Source organism: Aricia agestis, chromosome 15 (genome assembly GCF_905147365.1).
Source record: "Aricia agestis chromosome 15, ilAriAges1.1, whole genome shotgun sequence".
In the NCBI taxonomy this organism is placed as follows: Eukaryota; Metazoa; Arthropoda; class Insecta; order Lepidoptera; family Lycaenidae; genus Aricia; species Aricia agestis.
The window spans coordinates 6,857,198-6,881,554 of NC_056420.1; the positions used below are offsets into that span (position 1 = coordinate 6,857,198).

The 24,357-nt window shown below is 35.4% G+C and overlaps 1 protein-coding gene and 1 long non-coding RNA gene across 3 annotated transcripts in view; one reads left to right on the forward strand and one right to left on the reverse strand.

Annotated features, from left to right (window-relative positions):
* Positions 1 to 24,357, reverse strand: part of LOC121734039 (serine/arginine repetitive matrix protein 1) — a 225,029-nt gene that overhangs the window by 6,254 nt on the left and 194,418 nt on the right. Inside the window, exons 1-2 of one of the 2 annotated variants that reach the window (XM_042124442.1) lie at positions 9,873 to 10,236; positions 3,499 to 3,916 (exon numbers count right to left, since the gene is read on the reverse strand). In XM_042124442.1, coding sequence (XP_041980376.1) covers positions 3,499 to 3,916; positions 9,873 to 9,941 — 487 coding nt within the window. In that variant the 5' untranslated portion in view covers positions 9,942 to 10,236. Of the gene's footprint in view, positions 1 to 3,498; positions 3,917 to 9,872; positions 10,237 to 24,357 lie in introns of those variants that run through there. The other variant, XM_042124441.1, reaches the window with a different exon arrangement.
* Positions 1,340 to 23,151, forward strand: LOC121734040. Its single transcript, XR_006036650.1, has 4 exons — positions 1,340 to 1,350; positions 1,733 to 1,741; positions 10,441 to 10,446; positions 23,082 to 23,151. It is a non-coding gene; the product is annotated as an uncharacterized LOC121734040 (long non-coding RNA).

Below are 24,357 nucleotides of genomic sequence, written 5' to 3' on the forward strand. Positions count from 1 at the left end.
AATAATAGTTCTACCAATGTACCATCGAGGAAGTTGATTCCTATGCAATTGACAGACCAACGTTATTTGGTCGAATATGTCAATTCAATGTTAATTGTGATCTGTCAGCTGGGTTTGACGTAACGCGACCAAACTACTTAGGTCCCCGATTTGCATAGGAATCAACTTCTCTGATAGTACAATCGATAAAGGATAGATGAAACAATATGTAAAGGACGAAAGTCGATTTATTCCCGAATCCCGGGGCGGATAAGTGACGTCATTATGACGTAATTACTTTTCCGCATGGACGGCCGTGCCCCCACCGCTCTAGGTGACGAGATGTACCATGGGTGATGGGCCCCCATCGCCTTGGGTGACGAGATGTTGAATTGACTATTACCGTGTTAAATCGCTTCAAAAACGTAGCAGATGTGGAGGTAGCGGAATTTAACCACTATTTAGATTAACACTGTAATGTTGTTAGTACTGTACTGATTTGCGTTCTATCAGTGTAACATAATATAGACTAGGAAAAGGTTGAATTTTAAGTTGATATATTTTGTTCAGCTATTTTATTATTGTATGTGAGTAGAGCTCAGTAGAGAAATTCAAGTGTACTTTACTATAAAAATTGTAATGAAATGGCAATTATGATGCAATGGTCGTTTATAAACCTACGTCCTACGCATATAACACGTGGAAGAGCCATGCTTCAGCACGAATGGGCCGGCTCGACCGGAGAAATACCACGTTCTCACAGAAAATCGGCGTGAAACAGCGCTTGCGCTGTGTTTCGCTGAGGTTACCGGAGGCCCAATCCCCTACCCTATTCTCTTCCCTACCCTCCCCTATTCCCTTCCCTTCCCTTCCCATCCCTACCCTCCCCTATTACCCTATTCCGTCTTAAAAGGCCGGCAACGCACCTGCAGCTCTTTTGATGCTGCGAGTGTCCATGGGCGATGGAAGTTGCTTTCCATCAGGTGACCCGTTTGCTCGTTTGCCCCCTTATTTCATTAAAAAAAACATAAAAAATTGAAATATAAAATGTAAGGCCTCTTAAAAGCGCTATCAGCAGAAATATTGCACATTTACTGCGGAAATACAGCTAATGCATATTAATCAACATAAAATGAAAAATCCTACGTCGCGTCGCTTTCAAAAGACTTCAGGACATTTTTTCAAGTCTAGACGAACAATGCATAGCTGATTAAAATTTTTTGTTGCTGCCAAGCCTAGCGAGATTCACTTTGGCTAATCGAATAGTTTGAATAATATTGCTGTACTCACTTTAGACTTTTAACTGGAAAGTATTTGAAGTATTTAAAGTATCTTTAAGATGTTAAGATGGTATTTGTTTTTTACATTTTTGTTCTATTAGCGTCGTTATTGTACCCAAAACGTATTTTAAAGTTTGATTGCCAGATAGAAAGAAAATTTTAAAACGACCTTACTTATCTCTTTCATTCAAGCATAAAGATAACTTTTTCTACCAAGATAGTCATTCGATAACGTGAAAGAGATTATATATTAATTAGCTTTAACCTCAATTTTTTCTCTCTATCAACCAACCAGACTTATTCTAAATGCCATAGAAGTACAACTACGATGGAAAAGGTAATTACACTCCCAAGATGTGTTTCTTTTCATTATACAGAGTGTGACAAGAACAATAGGTACCGAGTACCATTGTGGCTTTGTGCTAGTCTAAGACATATGAGCTAGGTTTCAAGGTCGGTGCGGTGTTTCGTAGGAAAATGCCGTTGACGATTTCCACTCAGGTCTGTTTTATTATATATATATATATATATATATATATATATATATATATATATATATATATATATATATATATATATATATATATATATATATATATATATATATATATATATATTAGTAGTACCAACCGGAACTAAATTTACTGTAAGTTATGCCACGGGATTTCAAAGATATTTCAAGTCAATGAGTTTCTGCATAGTCTTATAGTTTCCACTATAGATTTGTGATAAAGAAAATTTTGCTAGCAACAGACATTTTGTGATTGAATTCGCCTAGATCCTTCGCATTGGTTTACACTCGATTATATGTGCAAAAGTGTATCATTGTCGATCAGTTATTACTTATTCCAGAAGCCAGAGTCTACAATGCAATTTGTAGTCTCTACCATTCTTATAATTTCTTCTGTCGTCCCATTGCAGCTTGAGTCTTTGTTATGTTATGATAATAAATATTATTGCGTTACATCATACACCATGACATTTCATCTTTGTACTATCTGAACTTGCGTATGTTGTAGATAAACAATATAAAAATAAGTACATACTACATGTTGATAAACACTCAAATACGATTAAACGAATAATAGTATCTATTATAACAGAATAATTGTCCGCGCTGCCTTGCTGTACGAAAATTGTCTATGACATACATTTTTCGAGATAAAAACTATATGTACGTGCCTTTCAGAATTAAAAGTATCTTCATACCATTTTCATCAAAATTGGCTCAGCGGTTTTAGCGTGAAAACGCAACAGATAGACATACGGACATACTTTCACATAAATTGGAGAGTGGCGATCATTCATTAATATTATTCTGTAACTTTTATGCTATTATAACCATCATATTAATGGACGCTGTTAAGCATTCGTGTACTAAACCCACATAAAAATTACGCATTGAGTTATGAATGCAGTTATGTTCTGTAGATGATTTAGAACAAGACTGCATTCAAAATTTATCAACAAAAAAATTTGTGGGTTAGGACACTAATGCATAACAGCGACCATTTAATATTCATTAATTCATAACAAATGAATGCCTACACATTTTTGCCCTAGGCTAAGTTGAATAAATTTAAACCGGTAATATTACGAAATACACAAGAATTTATGTTGTAACGCGATCGCTGTTTATGTTGTAAAGTAAATGCGATTTCATATGATATCGTAACCGCATACCGACCACGAATTTGCATACATATGCATAAATGTAGAATAATGAGTGCTACTTAAATTATACAAATGAAAGGGCGGACCCAATTTACCTGCCGGGTACTATTTACCGACCACATTTATATTTTAAATCAACATGAACCGATCTCATAATCGCAAACAACTAAGAATCATTTAAAATTATCATATATTAGTGCAATATCAAATATGTAATGCAATAAAAAACATTCATTCATTCATAATGGTGTGAGTGTTTGTAAATTTCCACGCAAAAATATTATATTAATGTATATTTAAGAAGTTTTTATATATAGTAATTTTCCTTGATTAAAAAGTAATGTGGTGTTTCCGCGGATATAGAGCCGCGGAAAAAAGCTTATAATAAGCATCACCAGCCGCAGTAACTATATTCGTACAAAAGCTTCTAAATGCTGAACTCCGAAGTAGAGAAAAACTAACGAATTTTTGTCTACACGTTACTTAGCACAGATTCCTAAATACTATACCAGTATAGTACTAATACCAGTAGAACTACTAATTTACAGCTTAAGATTCTATTTACCTGATTCGTAGTATGGTTGTGATCTGTGTCTCGGCTGCCTCTCGTGGCTCAAGGGCGCGGACGGTGCAGGCTCCGGCGGCGACTCGGCCGAACCTTCTGGGGCACTCTCTGGGCTTCGTCTGACTTCGGGAGCGGATAGGTCGAAGTCAGTCCGTCTGGCCGACTCGTAGTCTGCTCGTCGTCTCGCCGACTCCGCATCAAACGCGGGCCTGCGGCTGGAATCGTCGTACTCCCTCCCGAAGTATCTCCTGGACTCGTACTCGTACGGACGTCTGGTGTCGAAGTCGAAGTTACGACGGGAATCTGATCGCCATTTGGTGGAGTCTGGTGATCGTCTGGGTTCCCGGGAGCGGCGGTTCCGCTGGGGCGACCGACGCGCTGTGTCACGGGGTGTGCAGTACGCTTCTATGAATTCAACCTGGAACAAGAGACGATTATGTTATTATGGTCATCATTAGCCAAAGCATAGGGGTAATAATAAGTGCGTCCAGATGACTGTGAAAGCTAATAAAGATATTAAGAGAGAAGAGAGAAGCTAATAAAGATATTGAATTGAAAAAAATTTGAATTAATACAGAGTACAGTGTACAGTGTACACTAGATAATTATTATCACATTTCCACTAAAATTATTCATCCATTATTGAGAAATATCCTTTGTCCGGTCACAGTAACGTTTCCTCCCAGGAACAACCATTACTTTTTTCTTATATTAAGTTATTGTAAAAATTAAAAATAGTAAATATTTTTGGTTCTAGAATTTTGACAGTAAAGCTTGGTACTTAAGAGGGAAATTAAATCCTACATCATGAAATAGGCGACCACAATAAAACAGGATGAAATATAAGTCAAGCGTCTCGTTTTATGTATCGCATTTCGGTTGTGAAATGTAGAACCGGAAAGTGACTTACTGTTTGTAATTATATTTAATTATTTAGGTATTTGTATACTTTTAATGCGTCGAAGAAAATTTGCTACTATTTTTGTCTTTTCTGAATTTACCTACACATGTTTCTGAACCACCCAAGGTGCCATTAAGTTGTTTTTCTACGTTTTTGCTCATCTTCACTTATCTACACCTATTTCTGAACCATCCTAACTAACATTACCATCAACTACAACGGACAAATTACCATCGTGGAAAGGTACCAAAGCGCCTATAACTTTGGACGTCCTTCATCACCAAGGTCGATTATGTGGCGGGGTAAAGTGGTCATAAAATGCAGCGGTCACATGCCCAAGACCCTAACGGCCCTCAGTGGGGTGTCATTATTAGGGACCGTTTCTGTTTATGGGGGAACAAATAAAGAATATCATGAGATATGGAGCTTGCATTGACAATACCATAACGTGATAACATGTAGGGACCGCGAATTTGCGCCTTTTTATATTTCCTTTATTGTACTTTATACATTTTCTTCAAATGTTGTGTACGTTTTGTGTAATACTAATATACTACAGATTTAGGTAATGGTAGTTTTATGTGATCATTACTATTTTTTTATTATTTTCTAAAGCGCATACATTATTTCAGCAAGCGCAGTGTCACTTTTAATAACAATCCACGAAAACAATAGGCGTAGGGCACACGAATAATTGAAATGCACATCTACAAAGTTTCTAAATACCCACAAGAATAAAACAAGGGTTATGGGTGAACAAAAAACCGGTTCTTCCCCGGGGCTTCTTTATTCAAAGTTTTACCATTAAGTCCATAGCATTGTTCTACTATATTTACATAATTAAATAGCGCGACCCTTCGTTTTGATTTGCGATTTCGTTATTTGCATATTTCGCTTAATTATACAAACCTCTTGAGCAACAAATTATGGGAGCTCATTAGGCGTTTTGACTTGGAGAATCCTTGAGAGTATTTTTTGTCCATCGTTGGACAGTAGCTAAACATTTATCTTGGCGAAACGAATTTAATTGCATAAATTATTTACTTATTAAGTCTCATCTATGTTTAATTTAAAAAAAGCTTCCAATGTTAAAATCAATTTTAGATGAAGTACCTTTCTCTTCATTCCGAAAAACTACCTCGTCGTTTACACAGCCATTTTAAACCAACATGTACAAACAAAGCCCGGTATCGGATTCAACGATTCAATTTCACATAGACACCGGACGAAATATTTATTTACCAATTCAAATCAATGTAGTCGATGAGTCGGAAGGGTTGGAAGGGATTGAATCTGTTGGAGCACACATGTTCATTTTTGCCCATTCATCAATCGCGAGGGGAGAAACTATTCAGTTAACTTCCTCCATCAGCACACCTCCAAGTAATTACGGATTTCCTGTGGACGACGCGACCGTCACAATTTTTACACCCCTCTTGGACCCACTGTACGAATATATCGCTATTTTATTACTTAGAGCTGATATAAAAGATAGACCTATATAATTATACTAGCTGACTCTACTTTGTGGCTCAAAAAGTGATTTTTAAATAAAAATATTATAGTAGCTAGTGTCTGCTTGAGGTTTGACTGGCTTCACAATAATTTTGCCTCCCAGTTCCACGAAGAAAGGAAAATCTATCACCGGATGAGATTACAGCATGACAATTCATACTGTAATCTTAATTAGTTAATTAAATTATATTATCGTTACCAACGTCCGCAGTATGCACAGAATACAAGTATGTGACTCATGATAATTACTATTATCTAATGTCCTTGATCGACCACGAACAAAATTAATAACAAGACGTCAATGTTGTCAATTCAATACCTAACAATAATTCAACAAATCTTGAGATCTATAAAAATAATTTATTATGTATTTTTAACTAGTAAAATATTATTATTATAATAAAAAAGATAAATTTAAACAACAAACCCAGACCGCCTAGAGCTAAATATAAAGCACTAAAATATAATTAAAGCGATGGAGAAAGTATCCGGGTTCGCTATGAGTAATACCATGAAGGATGTGGGACAAGCTTCAGACGGCCACATGAGTCAGAGCAATTTATAAATACCGGAGACACGCCTTCTGGCTCCCGGACCGAAATAGTACGTAGTGTCGTGTAACATAAACAAGGAATGCTCTACTCATCGCATTTGCAGACGGAAAATTGCAGTCCAATGCCCTTGTATTTTTATATAGTCTATTCGCGATTCGCTGAGTATTTATTGTAAAAAATTCTACATTTAATTGCAACTTTCCGAAAGCATTCTTGATGGATATTAAACTGAAATCACTAGAATATAGACTTAGCCTATTAATTGCCTGTGCGATGTGTTTCAGTTAGTGCTTATTGACATTTTTATTAGCATCTGTTAGTTAATAATTTTATCTTACCTACTTAATAAAAAGAAACTTGAAGCTTTAGTAATAAAAGACCTCCAACATTGCGATGACGAATCACACTTATCTACCCATGTTTCATATGCACTTACGAGTTTACCTTTTATCCGATTCCTTATCTGACAAGTTGTTTCAGTTATCATATCTCCCATATTATTTTTGAAATAATTCAGTGCAATTGAACTCCTCTATAAAATATCGCAGCTGATTCATTTTGCACGATAAACAACTGCTTATTTAATAGTATTGTTTATTATTATGAGTTGTTATGTGATGTATCATACGTAATAGTGTTAAACAATTACTCAATTAAAATATTCCGTTAACATCTCGTTATAATTTATTTTCGCAGAACTGAATAAAATTATATCCTCCTGCATTTATATGCACGGTCATTCCAATAACTACAATCATCGTCTGGTCACGTTCCGCAAATCATAGATCGCAAACAGTTTTTTCTTTCGTGGTATCTAGACGGGGATGTGCTTTTCAATTACGTGGGGATTTGACGGACTCTGTCCCTCTTTAACTTGCATTTCTAGTTTGCGTTGAGAATTCACTACTCCATTTATGGGGCGTGTTTATTTTATTTGACCCTCAATTGTCATATTCATTAGGACCGTCTAAGAGACCGTCTGAGCCGGTGAACTAACGTGACTAAATTAGACACACAATTGTTGCAAATGACAAAACAAGCGACGAAGAGAAATGAGCTTAATTACGAAGTTGCCAGTCCGAATCGCCCGGGGGGCAGAGGGTCTCGTCTCAAGACCCTCAATGTTTCAATGAAGGAAGTAATTATGAAAGAAATTTTCAACACCTTTGAAGAGTGCTCCACGTTTCAAATAATTTAATTATCGCACACAAAGCTCTATGTAGGAAGCGACGACATAACAAGGGAATTCGGTCATATAAAACGAAAAGAAAAAATATGAACGTTCTACATCTACAATCGTTTAGAAGATCAGAGGTGAAAAACATGAATGCTCATGACAGACTCTCAGTTACCGGATGAGATGAAGATAAACCTTTGTCACAAGAGCATTAATTGTGTGTGACAGCTGCTTTTCCACAAATATAACCTTGCTATCTTATACGTAAGACCTTTGCGAATATTCAATTTCGGCTGAACGAACTTTTTGACAGTAGGTTTATTTGAACCAATTAAATTAACTCTAATACATATTATAATAACTTTAGAATTAGTTAAACAAAATGACATTCAAAATAAAATAGTTTTCAATCATTTCTAGGATCAAACAAAACAGATCTAAGCCGTAGAAAATTCAAATCAAATTTTTGATCACATTTAACTTGTTTCGACTTTTACATCTATGTTTTAGAATAAAGATTGCTTTTTCTATTTGAGTGTAAACTTTGCTCCTCCAACTCGTAACTGAGTTAAGTCAATCCCGGGATCGCCGGAAGCAACTAATCAATATCTACTACTGTTTCTACTGTTCGTATGTCGCAAATGGGGATAATAGGGTATTTAACGTTTTAACAATATTAATGATTCTTCTCATGAATTACAGAAATAGTACATTGAAATAGGTATATTATTTACATTATTACAGTATCGGTAGTTGTTGTTTAAAAATAATTTTGTTTTAAAATCTAATTCTATTAATATTTTTACCGGTAAAAAACAATTCGAAGGTGAAACGTCATTGCTTGCACCATCAGAGAAATGTATTCCAGCGATTGATATAGGTAATATATTTCAGGGATTTTGTCGAGTCAATAATCCCACAAATTAAAATAGGCTGGGTAGTACTCAAACAAATTAGTAGGTGAAAAATTACGTACAAGTAAAGACGCTTAAAATATTACTAGATACTTTAAGAACCACAAAAGTGTTATTATTTATTAATGATAAGAACACAACATCATATTATTTTCTTGTGCCAGATCTAAGAATTGTTATTGTACATTTTAAAACGAAGTGTAAAGTTGTTGATAAGTTACTTCTTTGTTATTGTCCCCAGGGATTCGAAGACTGGAGGATAAAGGAATAACTAGTTATTGTATTGCGAAAACATTCTTTGAAATCTCATTGTAGACGAGAAGATCTACAATTCTCAGATTGCTACAACTAATATTATAGTACTACTCATGGGCGTACCGAGGGGGGGGGGGCAGGGGATTATGTTGACGTCCCTTCTAAGTATATTATCTAGTACTTTTTTCTATAAAAATTAAAAATAATAAAACGAATTTTTGCCATTTGTTTGCAATACAATATTTTTACAACTAAAAATTATTAATTTTTTATTCTTTATAAACACTTAGCTTACAAAAAATCTGATTTGCCCCCCCCCCCCCCCTGGCCCAGAAATTAGGTAATTTGCCCCCCCCCCCCCCCCTCCCCCCCTGGCCCAGAACCTGGGTACGCCCATGGTACTACTACTATAATCTAACCTTAGTCCTACTATAGTAAATTTATATACTTTACAGTTACTACTGTAAGTTCTACTGAACTAAAGGTAACATAGTGGTAGTAGGTACTATAGCTGTAGTAATCTGAGAAAGCTACTATTAAAATAAGTAAGTACCTACATAAAGACCCAATTTGAATAATTTCTTCTCAGAGTAATAGAAAAAACATGATATAAATTGAGTATTTGAAGTTATTTAATTAGTATTTTATACGATAACTATAAGATATTCCATTAGGTAATATTTTCATTTCAAAGCTTTAAAATTAGATTATTATTAAAGATTACTCTAACAAATAGAGGTTCTTCATTTGTATCGTTCGGCCTTTGCGTTCTATTTCATTCTCATCATAACCAATTATGCCATTATCTGTAGCATCAGCAGTTTCATTAATATTTACAATCCAATCATCATCATCAGCGCGGTACAACAACATAATGTTAATTCTATCAGCCTTAAGTCTACTGTTAGAAAATCTTAATCAATTCTATAATGTACTTATAATTACATGATTAATTACTTTTTTATACTGGTCATCATCTACGTTTAATTAGATAAAATGATTTACTATCCCATAAGTGTTATTTGTATACTATTTTTAGTATTAAACAGTTAACTTACCACTTGCACCATTAGCATACAGTGCACTATATGTTTCATCTTTCCCAATAGTTTTTTATTAGACGGCATTGTCGAATCACTTGTCCAAAACGCAAAGGAATTCAGGAGTAGCACAACTATATTCAACTTTATCGACCGTTTCACTGTGTCACGCACACCAATAAATTATAAACTAGAACTAAATACACTTTCACAACTCGTTCTCGTTACACACTATGTTTTTGTTCCTTATCACATCGATACGTGTTAAAGTCTAGGCGTGCAGTAGACCTGCAATATAAACACCTAAAATGGTCCGGCTTCTTTCTTGTCGAGTCCGACTTGTAGACTGACAAACACGGCTCAAACTCTACGCGAATGTGTAAAACGGTGACTCATCGCCCCGCATACTGTTTACCGAGGCTTGAGTCATCGCGTGCGGTAACAACCAGCGCTGCCAGCGCTTCGAACAGCGGTAAATACGGCTAATCGATAGTAGCGCTTATTCCTCGAGCACTACAGTGCTGTATTTTGTATTGCCCACTCCATTAATACCCCCGACTCCGCACGTGTCCAAAGAAAATAGGAGTCAATTGTAACTCTACACGTTCGTAATAGAGTTGAGAATCAGATGGTTAGATTTTAGCTGGGTAATGCAAACTTTCGCGTTTGAGTTTCCACGTTATGTTAGATTACGATGGTCGACTAGGTTGAATGCCGTTTTGAGGTCGTTTACGTTGTAGGTACGCTGGTGTGTCTGTGTGAGACCGGTTCTCTGTGTGAGTAATCTTCGAGTATCATAAATTTCAAATGTATAATTAAATTATTTACCCAACATGTTTTACAATGGATTTCGAAATGAGTTCTTACTGCTTCGGTCGGAACGAAATCGTGACTACCCATACGGGTAAACTACGATTTAGCCATTTTATTAAATGTCAGCATAATTTACGATCGGAATGTAATACGTAATCAACAAAGTGTCCAAAACGAGCGTAGGAGTGGCCATTAATTTCGTTCTGATATAAAGTAGACTTTTTTTTTTATGAAATAAGGGGGCAAACGAGCAAACGGGTCACCTGATGGAAAGCAACTTCCGTCGCCCATAGACACTCGCAGCATCAGAAGAGCTGCAGGTGCGTTGCCGGCCTTTTAAGAGGGAATAGGGTAATAGGGGAGGGTAGGGATAGGAAGGGAATAGGGGAGGATAGGGAAGGGGATAGGGTAGGTGATTGGGCCTCCGGTAAACTCACTCGCTCGGCGAAACACAGCGCTAGCGCTGTTTCACGCCGGTTTTCTGTGAGAACGTGGTATTTCTCCGGTCGAGCCGGCCCATTTGTGCCGAAGCATGGCTCTCCCACGTATAGACTTCAAAGATTTTTGGAGCAACATCCCACGATTACGCGAATGTCGAAATCAAAGTGTCCAAAAACAAAAAAAATGTTATTTCAAACAAAAATAGGAAGTCATTTCAGCCTACACGTGCTAAAAGTGATTTATAATATTTAGGGGGTTTACCCTATCATATAAATCTCACAAGCTTCTATAATATTATATTTTAAAGTAATTATCATATTATACTACAGTATAAGCCTTTTGACTTATAAATAAATAGTTTACGTATACCTATTGTAGGCATTGTTAACTGTAAATTAATTCCTGAAGCTAAAAATTCAAGTACACAATATAAACGTAAGACATACATATTCATCATCTAGACATGACAAATATCACACTGTACATATAAGTAGTGTTGTTTACAGCATTCTAAGTGATGATCTAAGTTGCCGGGTGAATGCACTGCGCTGGTACAACGTGACGTCAGTATTGGACAATGTATGTCCAAAATAAAATCTGTCATCCGATTTTGGAGAAGAATTCGATTAGAAGGTAAAGCTGATAATTAAGTTCGACATCTCCATGTTAATTTAAAGAAGAAGATAAAAAGCCCAGAACTTGGATACAAACGCTCTAATTGACACGCCCATAATCTCTTAAAAATATCCTTGCCTACATTGTTTAATCACAAAGAACAGCAGATTGTGCAGTGGCAACCATGTTACCATTTAAAAGTAAACACCCGGTATCCCATATGGGCCAGGTGTCTGCTACAAAAAATCCTGACGCATCTTTCCAAGCCGGCAAGCCCGTATTTTTTTCCGAACTTAAAATTGCTAATTACAGAGAATAACTTAAGATACTATTCAGCAATTCTTATGTCATTAACGGATTTGTTTATAATATTAGCTAAAACTTTTTTAAACGAATAATAAACACTAACCTTAGAAACAGCTGCTTCACATGAGTCACTAAAATACATAATGTTATGTTGTTGATAAGTTAATCTAAACATTTATCTGCTGTGATAACTTATATGATTAACGTTGCAATAAGTTAAGACTGACTCATAATAATTAAAACATTTAATAAGAAATTTAAAAAACCCCCGCCAAACAACTTTAAAAAGAAATGAAATAATATTTACTGCCTTTAAGTTCAAATAATTCCTAACTTGTGTAAAGTAATATTTTAGTCCATAATTGTTGTCACGGTGTGTGGGGGGACCGCCAAGTAAACTACAAACTACAACCGCCAAGACGCTGATTATCTCGATTCGGTTCGCTGTGAACTGACTATAATGTTATGTGAAATCAAACATCTACATTAGCGGTCCCCCGACTCACCTTGACAACAATTATGGACTAAAATATTACTTTAGACAAGTTAGAAATTATTTGAACTTAAAGACAGTAAATATTATTTCATTTCTTTTTAAAGTTGTTTGGCGGGGTTTTTTTTAATTTCTTAATTTAATTTTATTTCATACTTTTTAAACTTGTGTTGGTTATAGTGCAGAATAATCATATTCTCATGATTACCATCTATCAATGTTCTTTTCAATGAGGCCGTTAATATGAGCCCAAACATGAAACCTCCACTTTGGGTTCATACGAAGCTCGGTTCCTAGGTATAGAATCCAGGTGATGCTGCAGCAGCAGCATGTAAATATTTACTGTCTATCTACATCTTACTGGTTGTCGCAATTAAAATAAGCCCAAACACGAAACCTCTGCTCTAAGTTGGCGAGGAGTTGGATATCCTATTGATTACCAGGTGATGCTGCAGCACCAGGTCAACTTTCCAGTAATATGTGTATATGTATATTGTATACTCACAAATGTCACGAACTAGAATGAAATATAAGACCTATCAAACGACAACAAGTTGCTAACGGCCTTTCATGAACCAGATAAACCCCGATTGTCCAGCACTGAGCAGGCTGATGATGATGAATTATAGCTAAGAACACTCTCGATCATGTCAGCTTTTAAACAAAAAAAACTAGATCAAAATCGGTCCACCCGTTTGGATGCTACGATGCCACGGACAGATACACACACAGACAAACAGACAGACAGACACGTCAAACTTATAACACCCCTCTTTTTGTCGGGGGTTAAAAAGAAGTATTTTGTATCTAGTTTTTTTTTTTATAAAATAAGGGGGCAAACGAGCAAACGGGTCACCTGATGGAAAGCAACTTCCATCGCCCATGGACACTCGCAGCATCAGAAGAGCTGCAAGGACGTTGCCGGCCTTTTAAGAGGGAATAGGGTAATAGGGGAGGGTAGGGAAGGGAAGGGAATAGTTGAGGGTAGGGAAGGGAATAGGGTAGGGGTTAGGGGATTGGGCCTCCGGTAAACTCACTCACTCGGCGAAACACAGCGCAAGCGCTGTTTCACGCCGGTTTTCTGTGAGAACGTGGTATTTATCCGGTCGAGCCGGCCCATTCGTGCCGAAGCATGACTCTCCCACGTATAAAGTGTTACTTTTCATTCAATACTTTACATATATTAGGAATCACAACATATTGCTGTAGTGCCCAGCTTGATTGTGCCTTCATCGCAACGGAATCACGCTGTTAAATTCTTGTCAAGTGTTCACAATTTTGTCAGAATGAATTAAAATGCCAGTCAGAACGGAAACAGTCGAGCAGCAACGTCAAAATGTCCATCAAGTAAAGTTATTTATTTCGTGATTTTGGGCACGAATGCTCCACTGGACAGATACGACCTCGCAGAATGTCTGCGTCAGGACTCAGGCGTCATAGCTGTCGTTTGACATGTGAGTGAGAATGCCTTAAATCTTATTGACCTTTGCCTCCAAGGGTTTAAAACCTGACGCATTTGCAGCTTTTAATATATTATCATTTTCAAAGATCCGTCTGTTTTTGTGTGTTCAACAAAGAGTGTTTATTTCAAAGATCTTTTTCTTTGAATATTTGATAGTTAATAGATTTGTTTGCCGGTATTTTAATACCATTGAAACGGCCTTTTTGACCACCTGTTCACCAAACCTTCAACAGCACCAAACACGGCACGGCGTAATTACAACTGGAGCATATGTATGATCTATTGTTATCGATATCACCCCCATATCTTACTGAAGAACACCTGTGTGTGAGTCACTACCACATGACATGGCTGAGTCATTTCGATAATTTTGGCCGCTTAATGACCCGAGTACAAGTTATTTTCCCAAAAAATAGTGACCCTTACATCGTCGGAATTAAGGTCATGTGAAAGATAAAATAATGGTAAACGTTACTTTCAACTTTCGTGACTTTATAAACGAAGTAAGCAAATATAGAGGTGATTCCCCGTTGGATGACGCATAGACTTTTATTAGACTAGCGATAAGGTTGTTTCTACTTCCGGTTCAAGGACTTATTATATTTGCCTGACCTAGAATTTATTTTCACCTGTTACTGAATAAGCTGCGTCATAATTTTAAATAAGTTTTGGAAGCCAATATACATCGTTGTACAAAATCGAATGTAAGAAGTAGGTAAATGATAACTGAATATTACTAAATGATAACTCAATGATAACAGTAAATCTTATATCTTTAAATGAGCAATGTCATTTAATTTGTGTTTTATCGAATACCGAGCAAAGCTCGGTCAAATAGCTAGTGATAAAATTAACTGTTTCAATTAATACATTTAAGTTAGAAGTAGAGGATTCACTTTAGTGTTTATTTAATTTATCAAGCCCCATACGGTCACCGGTGACCGAGACACAAAAGAAATTCTTTTTTTCACGATCGACGGGTCGAGTGAAACATTTAAGCGAATAATTACTTCTCAATCAAACGCTATACCTACTTGGAGTAGAAGATCCAAAATGAATGAATCAATTATATAATATATAGAATTAAGACCAACCTGTACTTCGTTCTGGCAATAAATGAATTATGAATTATGAAATACCAAAATGAACAATAAATGATCTGTCTGATATCAGTTAAGATTCCTTAAATGATAAATTAATATTATCAATGCTCTACGTCCTTGTTTAGAATTTAGGTCAATCTAGACTACCTTTCATATACAATTTCGTATGTTACCTTAATCAAGCCGTTTAAATTTGCAGAGAGAGCTGATGTTGATTGCGTTTCAACTTTCAAGTACCTACATAACTTGGTTAAGCGTCAAATACAGGTAGTGCATTCCTGCATAATATTATGTAACCCAAAATTCATATCCATAATATCAGAGGATATACCTACAGGCCCACAGATTTGATTTAGTTTTGAAGCAACACTTGGGACAGCAAAATGTGGCGTTATATTTTGCTGATATGGCACGTCATTAATCATGTTCATGGATACTATAATAATATATAATATAATAATCTATGTGCAGTACGTACTAGGTTATTTGTGCTTATATTATGGTTCTACATATTTAATAATACATAACTCATAAGTACAAATTGTTAATACATACAAATTGTTAAACCACAACATGTCAACAAGATCATTGTGATTACTTAATTCAACTAAAAAAATGGTACTGTGTCTGATTTTGATAAGGTTTAATGTAATTTGTCCTAAGAATTCTTAATTTAAGGCGTATTAATAATTATCAGTATCTCTGTAATTTCTTCAATATCATCAACAATATTCTTCCTTTAATTCCTTACTGTAAAGGTGCTCTTATTTTTTTATTTTCTCATCCATACTTAATATTATAAATGCGAAAGTGTGTCTGTTTGTCTGTTAACTTTTCACGCCCAAATCGCTAAACAAAATTTGCTAAAACTTGATATGGAGATACTTTGAGTTCCGGGAAAGGACATAGGATACTTTTATACCGGAAAAATGTACGGTTACCGCGCGATAAACGAATTTTGGTGCAACGGAATTGCGGGCGTCATCTAGTCATCAATAATATTTTTCCTTTGTATTAGTTGCTCAATATTTTCTCACATTTTATACATAACACTTGGTTACTTGGTGAGCTTATTGGGAAACGCTAAACGTAATTTATAACGTGACGTGGCACGAGTCACATTTATTGAATCCTGAGTTATGAAAAATGCTATGATTCACAATTCCAGATTATAAATCTGAATAATTCAACAGCTTCCTTTTTTTCATTGATACTCGTAGCTATGTTGAGCTTAACTTACATGATGTGACCCATGTAAATGATTGAATGATTAGGTCAACCCAGATTGCATTTTGCAGAAGCTGATAGCATCATTGATACTACTGATATTTCAGGCCAAAGATCTTAGATCAAGGTATTAAGTGAAGTACCAGCGGGGCTAAAATGGTCGCTTTAGAGAATCTGCATATTATGAATCATATTATAATTCATTTTTTAAATTCTAAAATGGTCACTCTGCTTGCAATTCATGTCTAGTAATTCGTACTAATTTGACATTCGTCAGTTTGACAGTTTTGACAATTCATTGAAATGAATTGCTAAATGTGACCATTTTAGCCCCGCAGTTCTTTAAATTATTTCAAATGCAGGAAAGCTGATAGGGCACATATACATTTGACAGAAAAGCAATCGTCGTTCAAGAAAATGTTACGCCATCTTCAATGTAGGGACAGTCATTTGCATACGCTTTTACCTTGACATGTTGTCTAATATACTAAGGGCCTGTATCACCACTTTCTGATAAAGTGCCTAATAGGCTATTCACAACTTTTTTGACATATTCTCCATACTTGATCTGTCAAGTTAATTGGCCTTATCAGGAAGTGGTGAAACAGGCCCTAAGTATAATATTGGCCATGTTCGTCGACATAATTTTTGGCGCATGCGCCACAAAACCTTTTATTGCGTATGACAACATCATGGCATGCTATATAACGCCACCAACAAGTTGCTTATATTTGGTTACAATGCTAATAATTAAAAAAACGAATGCGCCAAAAATTATGCCGACGAACACGGCCATCATGTCTAATTGTCTAGGCTTCTGACATATCGGTTTGTTTTTACAATATTTACATGACACATTCTTCTGGCAGATAGTACGATGACAAAAGGGGTTTCCTTGAGTATTATTCATACTTTGAGTCCGTCCAATTTTTGCCTCTGATAGAACCTTTACGCCTACGACATAAGGATTAATTTAGAATATCTGGGTTACAATGACTGTAAGTAGACTATAACACATAAACTGGGTTAGGTACGTGAGAACGAAGCTTGATGAATAATTATATAATTAACCTTGGGAAATGTTCTTAACGTCATCCTAATCGTGTGACTTAACTCTGGTGCGCAATTAAATTTAATTGTTGCTTAATTAATTCCTTAATTAATGTTTGTACTTAAATGCATTTATAAGATCAAAATTAACCATTTTATTTAAAATCTGAATCATCAGTTGTAGGTAACAAAGCAATTTAAGAAGAAGTATTTAGCACAATAATACATTGTTTACTTTTTAATCTTATATTTTTAAATGAGCAATTCTTGTATATATGCATATTGCATATATATAATTGGAATCTCGGAATCGGCTTCAACGATTTTCATAAAATTTAGTATGTAGGGGGTTTAGGGGCGATAAATCGATCTAGCTAGGAAGAAAATGTCATTTTATTCGTGTTTTATCGAATACCGAGCAAAGCTCAGTCAAATAACTAGTGTATTTTATTTAAGTGACGTCTATAAAATTCTGAAAAATTTCAAGAACGAATAAGATTACTAAGACAAAATTCCGAGTAACAACATAATTATTTTCTTTGAAGTTTTCACAAAGACAGTCATTGGTAATTGACATAATAACGATGATATTAAATCATAAGAAAATTCTCATGTTCAGGGGAAACATCCTCCGAATGTAATAAACATTCGGAGGATGTTTCCCCTGAACATGAGAATTTTCTTATGATGACTTGATTTTTTTGATAATAATAAAAGCTTTTAAAAATTATGACATAATTAGTAACTTAGTACACATAGTCTACAATCAGACATTTGGTACGACGAACGAACGACCGTTTACAAAAGAGTAGAAAGCGATGGGATGTAAAGGGATCGTTAGATTTTGAAACTGTAAATAATAAACGTGTATGTAAAATTTCAGCTCGATCGGTTAAATATATCTACTTCAAAATTGAGTTCCAAAATTTCACCCAAACATACATACTTACATACATACAGAGCAAGTTAAATAAAAGCTTTTAATAAAAAGCCGACGGGAGTGGAGCATTATGGAAGAGAATGTAGTGAAAATCAATTTAATTTAAAAAGATTTTCATAAAATTAATTAGAAATAACATAATATTATATTTAAATAAACTGTCGTCCTGCGGCTGCTGACAGATCTGGTGTGTGACTTTTTCCTGCGGGTGACTGTACAAGGTGCTTTAGGGATATTTGAGTCAGATACTGACTCATACACAAACCCCTATTGTCAATATAATGCAATCATTACTGGTGATTAATAAATATATGACTTAGTTTATGGTCAGTGACTGTTACTTCGTACTTAGAAATAGGCCTAAAAACTTGATTGATTGAGTAATTCTATTTTCTCGGAGATATTTTTTTTTTCTTAATTAGTGTAGTAATATTTTTATTATGGTTTATGAAGAACTATAGTAAGTATTAACTTTTCCACAAACAATATTCCCAGCCTCATCTTTAATACAAAATTAGATTAGTAATTGGGCATAAAATTAAAATTTTAGCTTTAAAAAGAATTTGGTGATTTGCTAAAATCAAAAGAGATTAAAAAACAATAGAAAAATACCACTATCTAGTCTATTGTTTTAAAGCATTCAAAAACCGCAAAAACAAAGCAAGTAGCGCCTAACAAAATCTATTGTGCTATTGTTAAAAATGTAAAAACTCGAAGCTGTGAAGACGTTACTTTCAATGGCAAAGTAGCTGTTGAAAATGACAATGGACAAACAGTAGTCAAATCGATTGAAAACCACAAGAACGTAACGCAGGTAGCGCGTCCAAAAGTACGATATGTTCATACAAATGACTTTATTGCGTCACGACATTCCTGTGTCAAGCAGACGTGACTCAGAGAGCTTAAATAGGATATGCTTAAGCTCATCGGACGAGTGACCGAGAAACATGATTAAAGGAAATGTTATTTTACGAGACATAAGGGTTCCGTTGTCCGCATAGAGGATTAGTCACTAGAACAAAGGCATCTTTGGATATTGGTTGTGCAAATAGATGTTAAGAATATTGAAATCCGATAAGGGGCTTCAGTAAGTTATTGATGACTCAGATATTGTTATAAGTAGTGGACTAAGATTAATTTCCTTATTGTCAAAGAACGAGCTCTTGATTACAAATCGTTACTTTAATTATTTTTTGGTAACAGAGCTGTTACTTCACTCACCAGCAGGGCTAAAATGGGCACATTTAGCAATTCCTCTCAATCAATTATTCAGCAAATGAATTGTCAAAACTGTCAAACTGACAAAATATGTCAAATTAATACGAATAACCACAGATCGACAAGGCTTTTTATGACCGTGAGCGGGGACGCTGCACGTAAAGGAGATCTGTCAAAAATGACGTTTTTGTATGATGACAGCGTTAGTTCCTTTTTTCGCCACGTTCTGAATATAAAGCCTTGTCGATTTGTAGACATGAATTGCAAGCAGAGTGACTATTTTGCAATTTTAAGAAAATGAATCATATTATGATTCTACAAAGCGACCATATATTTAGCCCCGCAGGACGAACATAAGAAAAAATATATTATATTTGTATCTCACATACATGTGTACTCTTCCTGATTTCAATAATCCAGTTTCCAAGGCGATAATGCTCTGTGATTAGTCAAAACAATCTAAATGCTATAATATTGACTTATGCAGGCCACATCTCAGAATATTTAAACAGGTTTCATAAGGAAGACTTCCTTTTAGTGCTATTATTATAAATTCTATCCACGTCTTTGACAGTCAACAGTTCAACCCTTAAGGCTGTATGGGCCTTGTAAATTTTATCCATTTCAGATGCAGGTATAGGATCCAGAATATTATAAAGTCTGCTTCTAATTTTACTGGTAGAATATTTTTATATTCTCATTGCTAAAATGATTGGATTGATCTATAAAAATAGATCTTAGGATTTCCTTCGTTCAAGTTTTGTTCATTAAATCTTGGAAAAATCGTCAGGAAGTACAGGGATAGTTATTTACGAATAACGTCCAATTTCATTATTACTGAGTACTTAGACAACTTGCATTCCCATAGTCCTGATAGCAATATTATAAAGGTGCTGAAGTGCGCTTGCTTTTGTCAAATTCCACAGATATTAGTTATCCACTTCATCCACTTACTTTCTTAAATACAGACCTACAATAATAGAGCAAAGTCAACTCAGCCACTCTGACATTGGCAACTCACTGAGACCGCCATAATTAAAGAAAAAGAAGAATATAAACGCCTCCGTGGTCCAGTGGTTAAGAGCGTGGCTCTTGACTCGGAGGTCGTGGGTTCGATTCCCGCGTTGGAAACATGTTATTTCCAAGTTTGTTTAGGACAATGCAGGCTGATCACCTGATTGTCTGACAACTGACAAGTAAGATGATCCATGCGTCGGATGGGCATGTAAAAAGTCGGTCCTGCGCCTGATCTCTCGCCAGTCGTGTCGGTCTTCCGTCCCACTGGATTATGATAGTAAAAGGAATAGAGAGTGCTCTTGTATACTGCACACACACTTGGGCACTATAAAATTACTCCTGCGTAGCTTGCCTGGTTTCAATGCAACCGGCCACCGTCACCGAAACCGGTGTAGAGGGTATTATTATTATTTCTTAAATATTATCACTCAAAAGTAGCAAACTTAGTTATTGAAAGTAGCCAAGAGATTTTTATACGAATTAACCGCTTTTTCTGTAATCTGCCAAAGTGAACCCAAGTTGAATGACTCGGTGAGTCACTCTTTAGCAACAATCTTGACTTCTCCAAAAGGTCATCAGTCGTTTTCAATGGGCACAATCAGCAGAACTAACCATTCATTAAGTGTAAAGTTTGGCAATAAAAGAAATATATTATTTGTTTTGTTAATCACTCTTCTTTAAAACTGATCAGTCTTTCGGAGTAGTCTTTTGGATAGTAATCAGTAATTGTTAATGAAAAGATTTGACGTGGCGAAAGGGCCCGCTCGACCGGAGTTATACTACGGGCTCACAGAAAACCGGCGTGAAACAGCGCTTGCGCTATGTTTCGCCGAGTGAGTGAGTTTACCGGAGGCCCAATCCCCTACCCTCCCCTATTCCCTTCCCTACCCTCCCCTATTACCCTATTCCCTCTTAAAACGCCGGCAACGCACCTGCAGCTCTTCTGATGCTGAGAATGTCCATGGGCGACGTTTGCTCGTTTGCCGCTTATTTCAAAAAAAAAAAGATTATAATTCAAGATATCAAATACATTGATACTATAAAAAATGTATTTTGGAGGTTTTTAAATATTCAAATCTTTTCAAGTTTAATTCAAGAACACGAAAGAGGGTTGTTATTATGTAAGTAACAATAATTTTATTTTTTATTATTTACTTTAATAATATAAGTAAAAATATACAGGGTTTTGGATACGTATCGCGTATTTATTTATCGAGTAAGCCGAGTGGACACGGCCAATTCCTGGTTGAAACTTGGGCTTCAGAGACTTGACTTGAAATTCGCATCACGATATTCAGATTTCCTCTAGAAAATAGAGCGTCCAATAATAATGACTTTCATACAATAATGGGTATTTTTTATAATAATCAAGGTACAAAAATTCTTCTATCCCTTGATGATTTACAATACTAAAACTAAATAATACAAACATAATATTATAATATTATCAATTATTACCAATTAACAACATTTAGTTTAATAGAATTAAATAAAAGTGCTGCAACCACAGTTGACTTAACTTGTACATGTTATATTAATTCTTGGATTAAGTTACAGTTTGTATGCAGAATCATTTTGGCGGTGCAAAGGAGTAACAAACAGATACACTTTCATTCAATATTACTGCATAACCTTGGTGTTACAGTATGCCAAAAAAAAGATAAAAAGGCCATTAATAATACGAGAATCCAAAGCCTACTGTCAATTTTGTTCCCACCATAAATAAATCACAACAAAATTAAACTATACTGTATGTACTGTATTGTTTAATTTGGTTGTGAATAATTTATTATAATTTCACAGTTTAGCCCAATGATATTCTATGTTACTAACGTAACTAGATTGGAAGTTTACGGTAGCAAATCGTTGCCACTTCGAAGATGCCTGCAGGCATATCTCACATACATAATGACATAACGAATATATGACTTGACATTGTCTTTTGAACAAAAAAGTGGTTACGCATTTCTGAGAATCTTTTGTAAGACATTGCTACTCTAGTATTTTAGAAACTCATTGGTTTAGCCTCACAAACATAATTACACACACACCAACTTTCGCTTTATATGTAACGAGCTTTTGCCCGCGGCTTCGCTCGCTTTAAGAAGGATTATTATATACAAACTTTCATCCCCTATTTTAACCCCTTGGAGTTAGAATTGATCAAAATCCTTTCTTAGCGGATGCCTACGTCATAACATCTACCTGCATACCAAATTTCAGCCCGATCCGTCCAGTGGTTTGGGTTGTGCGTTGATAGATCACTATGTCAATCAGTCAGTCACCCTTGAGTTTTATATATATACAGCCAAACCTGGATAAGCTAGAGCTCAAGGGAACACGATTTCATTCTTGCTCATAGAGGTTTCTCTCTAACCCGAGCTTCTCGTTTATTCAGGTACAAGATTAGCATTTCTCTCCAGAAATGACAAATCAAAAATTCATGCACTATGTATTTTTATTTTATTTTGAAACTCAGAAACTCTAGCCCTCTTTATATTATGTATTTCCATGTCCATCAGAGCACTCAGATTTTATAGAGTGTTTGGATTTTATAATTTTATAATAGGTGGATTCTGGTAATTTAAACTCCCTCTGAATTTCATTTCGCGATTTTCTGAATTTAAACGCAAATTCACTATTTTAAGTTTATCACTCAATGACAGTACTTTAATTTTCCGTTTTGACATGATACAGAACAGAACTTTTCTTCGCAATTGGTTAACTATAAACTGAGTAAGTCCGTTCGAAAAAAATGCAATAAAAAAACAACCTTTTTTTGGCTCAAAGAAATAGAATGGGTACAATAATGACGAGAAAACAATACAAAAACAATGGTAGGAAGTTTAACGAAAGTTAAGAATGAGTCATAAAATTTAATAGCAGATGTTAAATTGCAACAGATGTTCAATTTGTAATTTGTTTTCTCATTTGTTACTGTGAATGTAATTAAAAAATAAACCACGACTGTCGCTTATAGAGGTATAGGAAAGAAGCGGTCTCGCTCACAGAGGTCCATGAGAGAAAAACGACTCTCTCTTACAGAGGTTTCTGTTTCTCGCTAATAGAGGTTTTGGGAGCTAAAAATGACGGGTCCCAGCTATTACTCTCACTTATACAGTTTATTGACTTATCCAGTTGTCACTTACCCAGGTTTAGCTGTAGATAGAAGATAGAAGATAGATAGAAGTATGTTTGCAAACGTAAATGGAGAACAAAATGAGACATGTGTGATGTGATCATCTACTTGATAACTCATTTGAATGAATGAGCTATATCTACTGTGAACAACAATAGAGACCGAAATGATTAATGAGTGATGATCTGTATTGTTAACAAAATATGTATGTAACAATGAAATAACGGTAACATAACGTTAAAAAAGCTGTTTAGAATAACAATTAACTCATCTAAAATGCCATAAAGTTGCAATTGAATTTATGAAAGGTTTATTAGATTCAACAATGTAGTTTTAAGTACAAAGATAAAAATGTTACGAGGTTTGAAGCAGTTAATTAAAAAAAATTAAAAAGTAGTTTTCAGGTAAAGAGATACTTTGGGACCTGGGAGAGAATAAAGAAAAATGTACAGTATCTGTCCAATAAACGAATTTCGATGCGACAACCATCTAATACATTCATTTTTAGGGTCTTTCGATTTTTTTTATAAAAAAAGGGGGCAAACGAGCAAACGGGTCACAGCAACTTCCGTCGCACACTCGCAGCATCAGAAGAGCTGCAAGTGCATTGCCAGCCTTTTAAGAGGGAATAGGGTAATAGGGGAGGGTAGGGAAGGGAATAGGGTAGGGGATTGGGCCT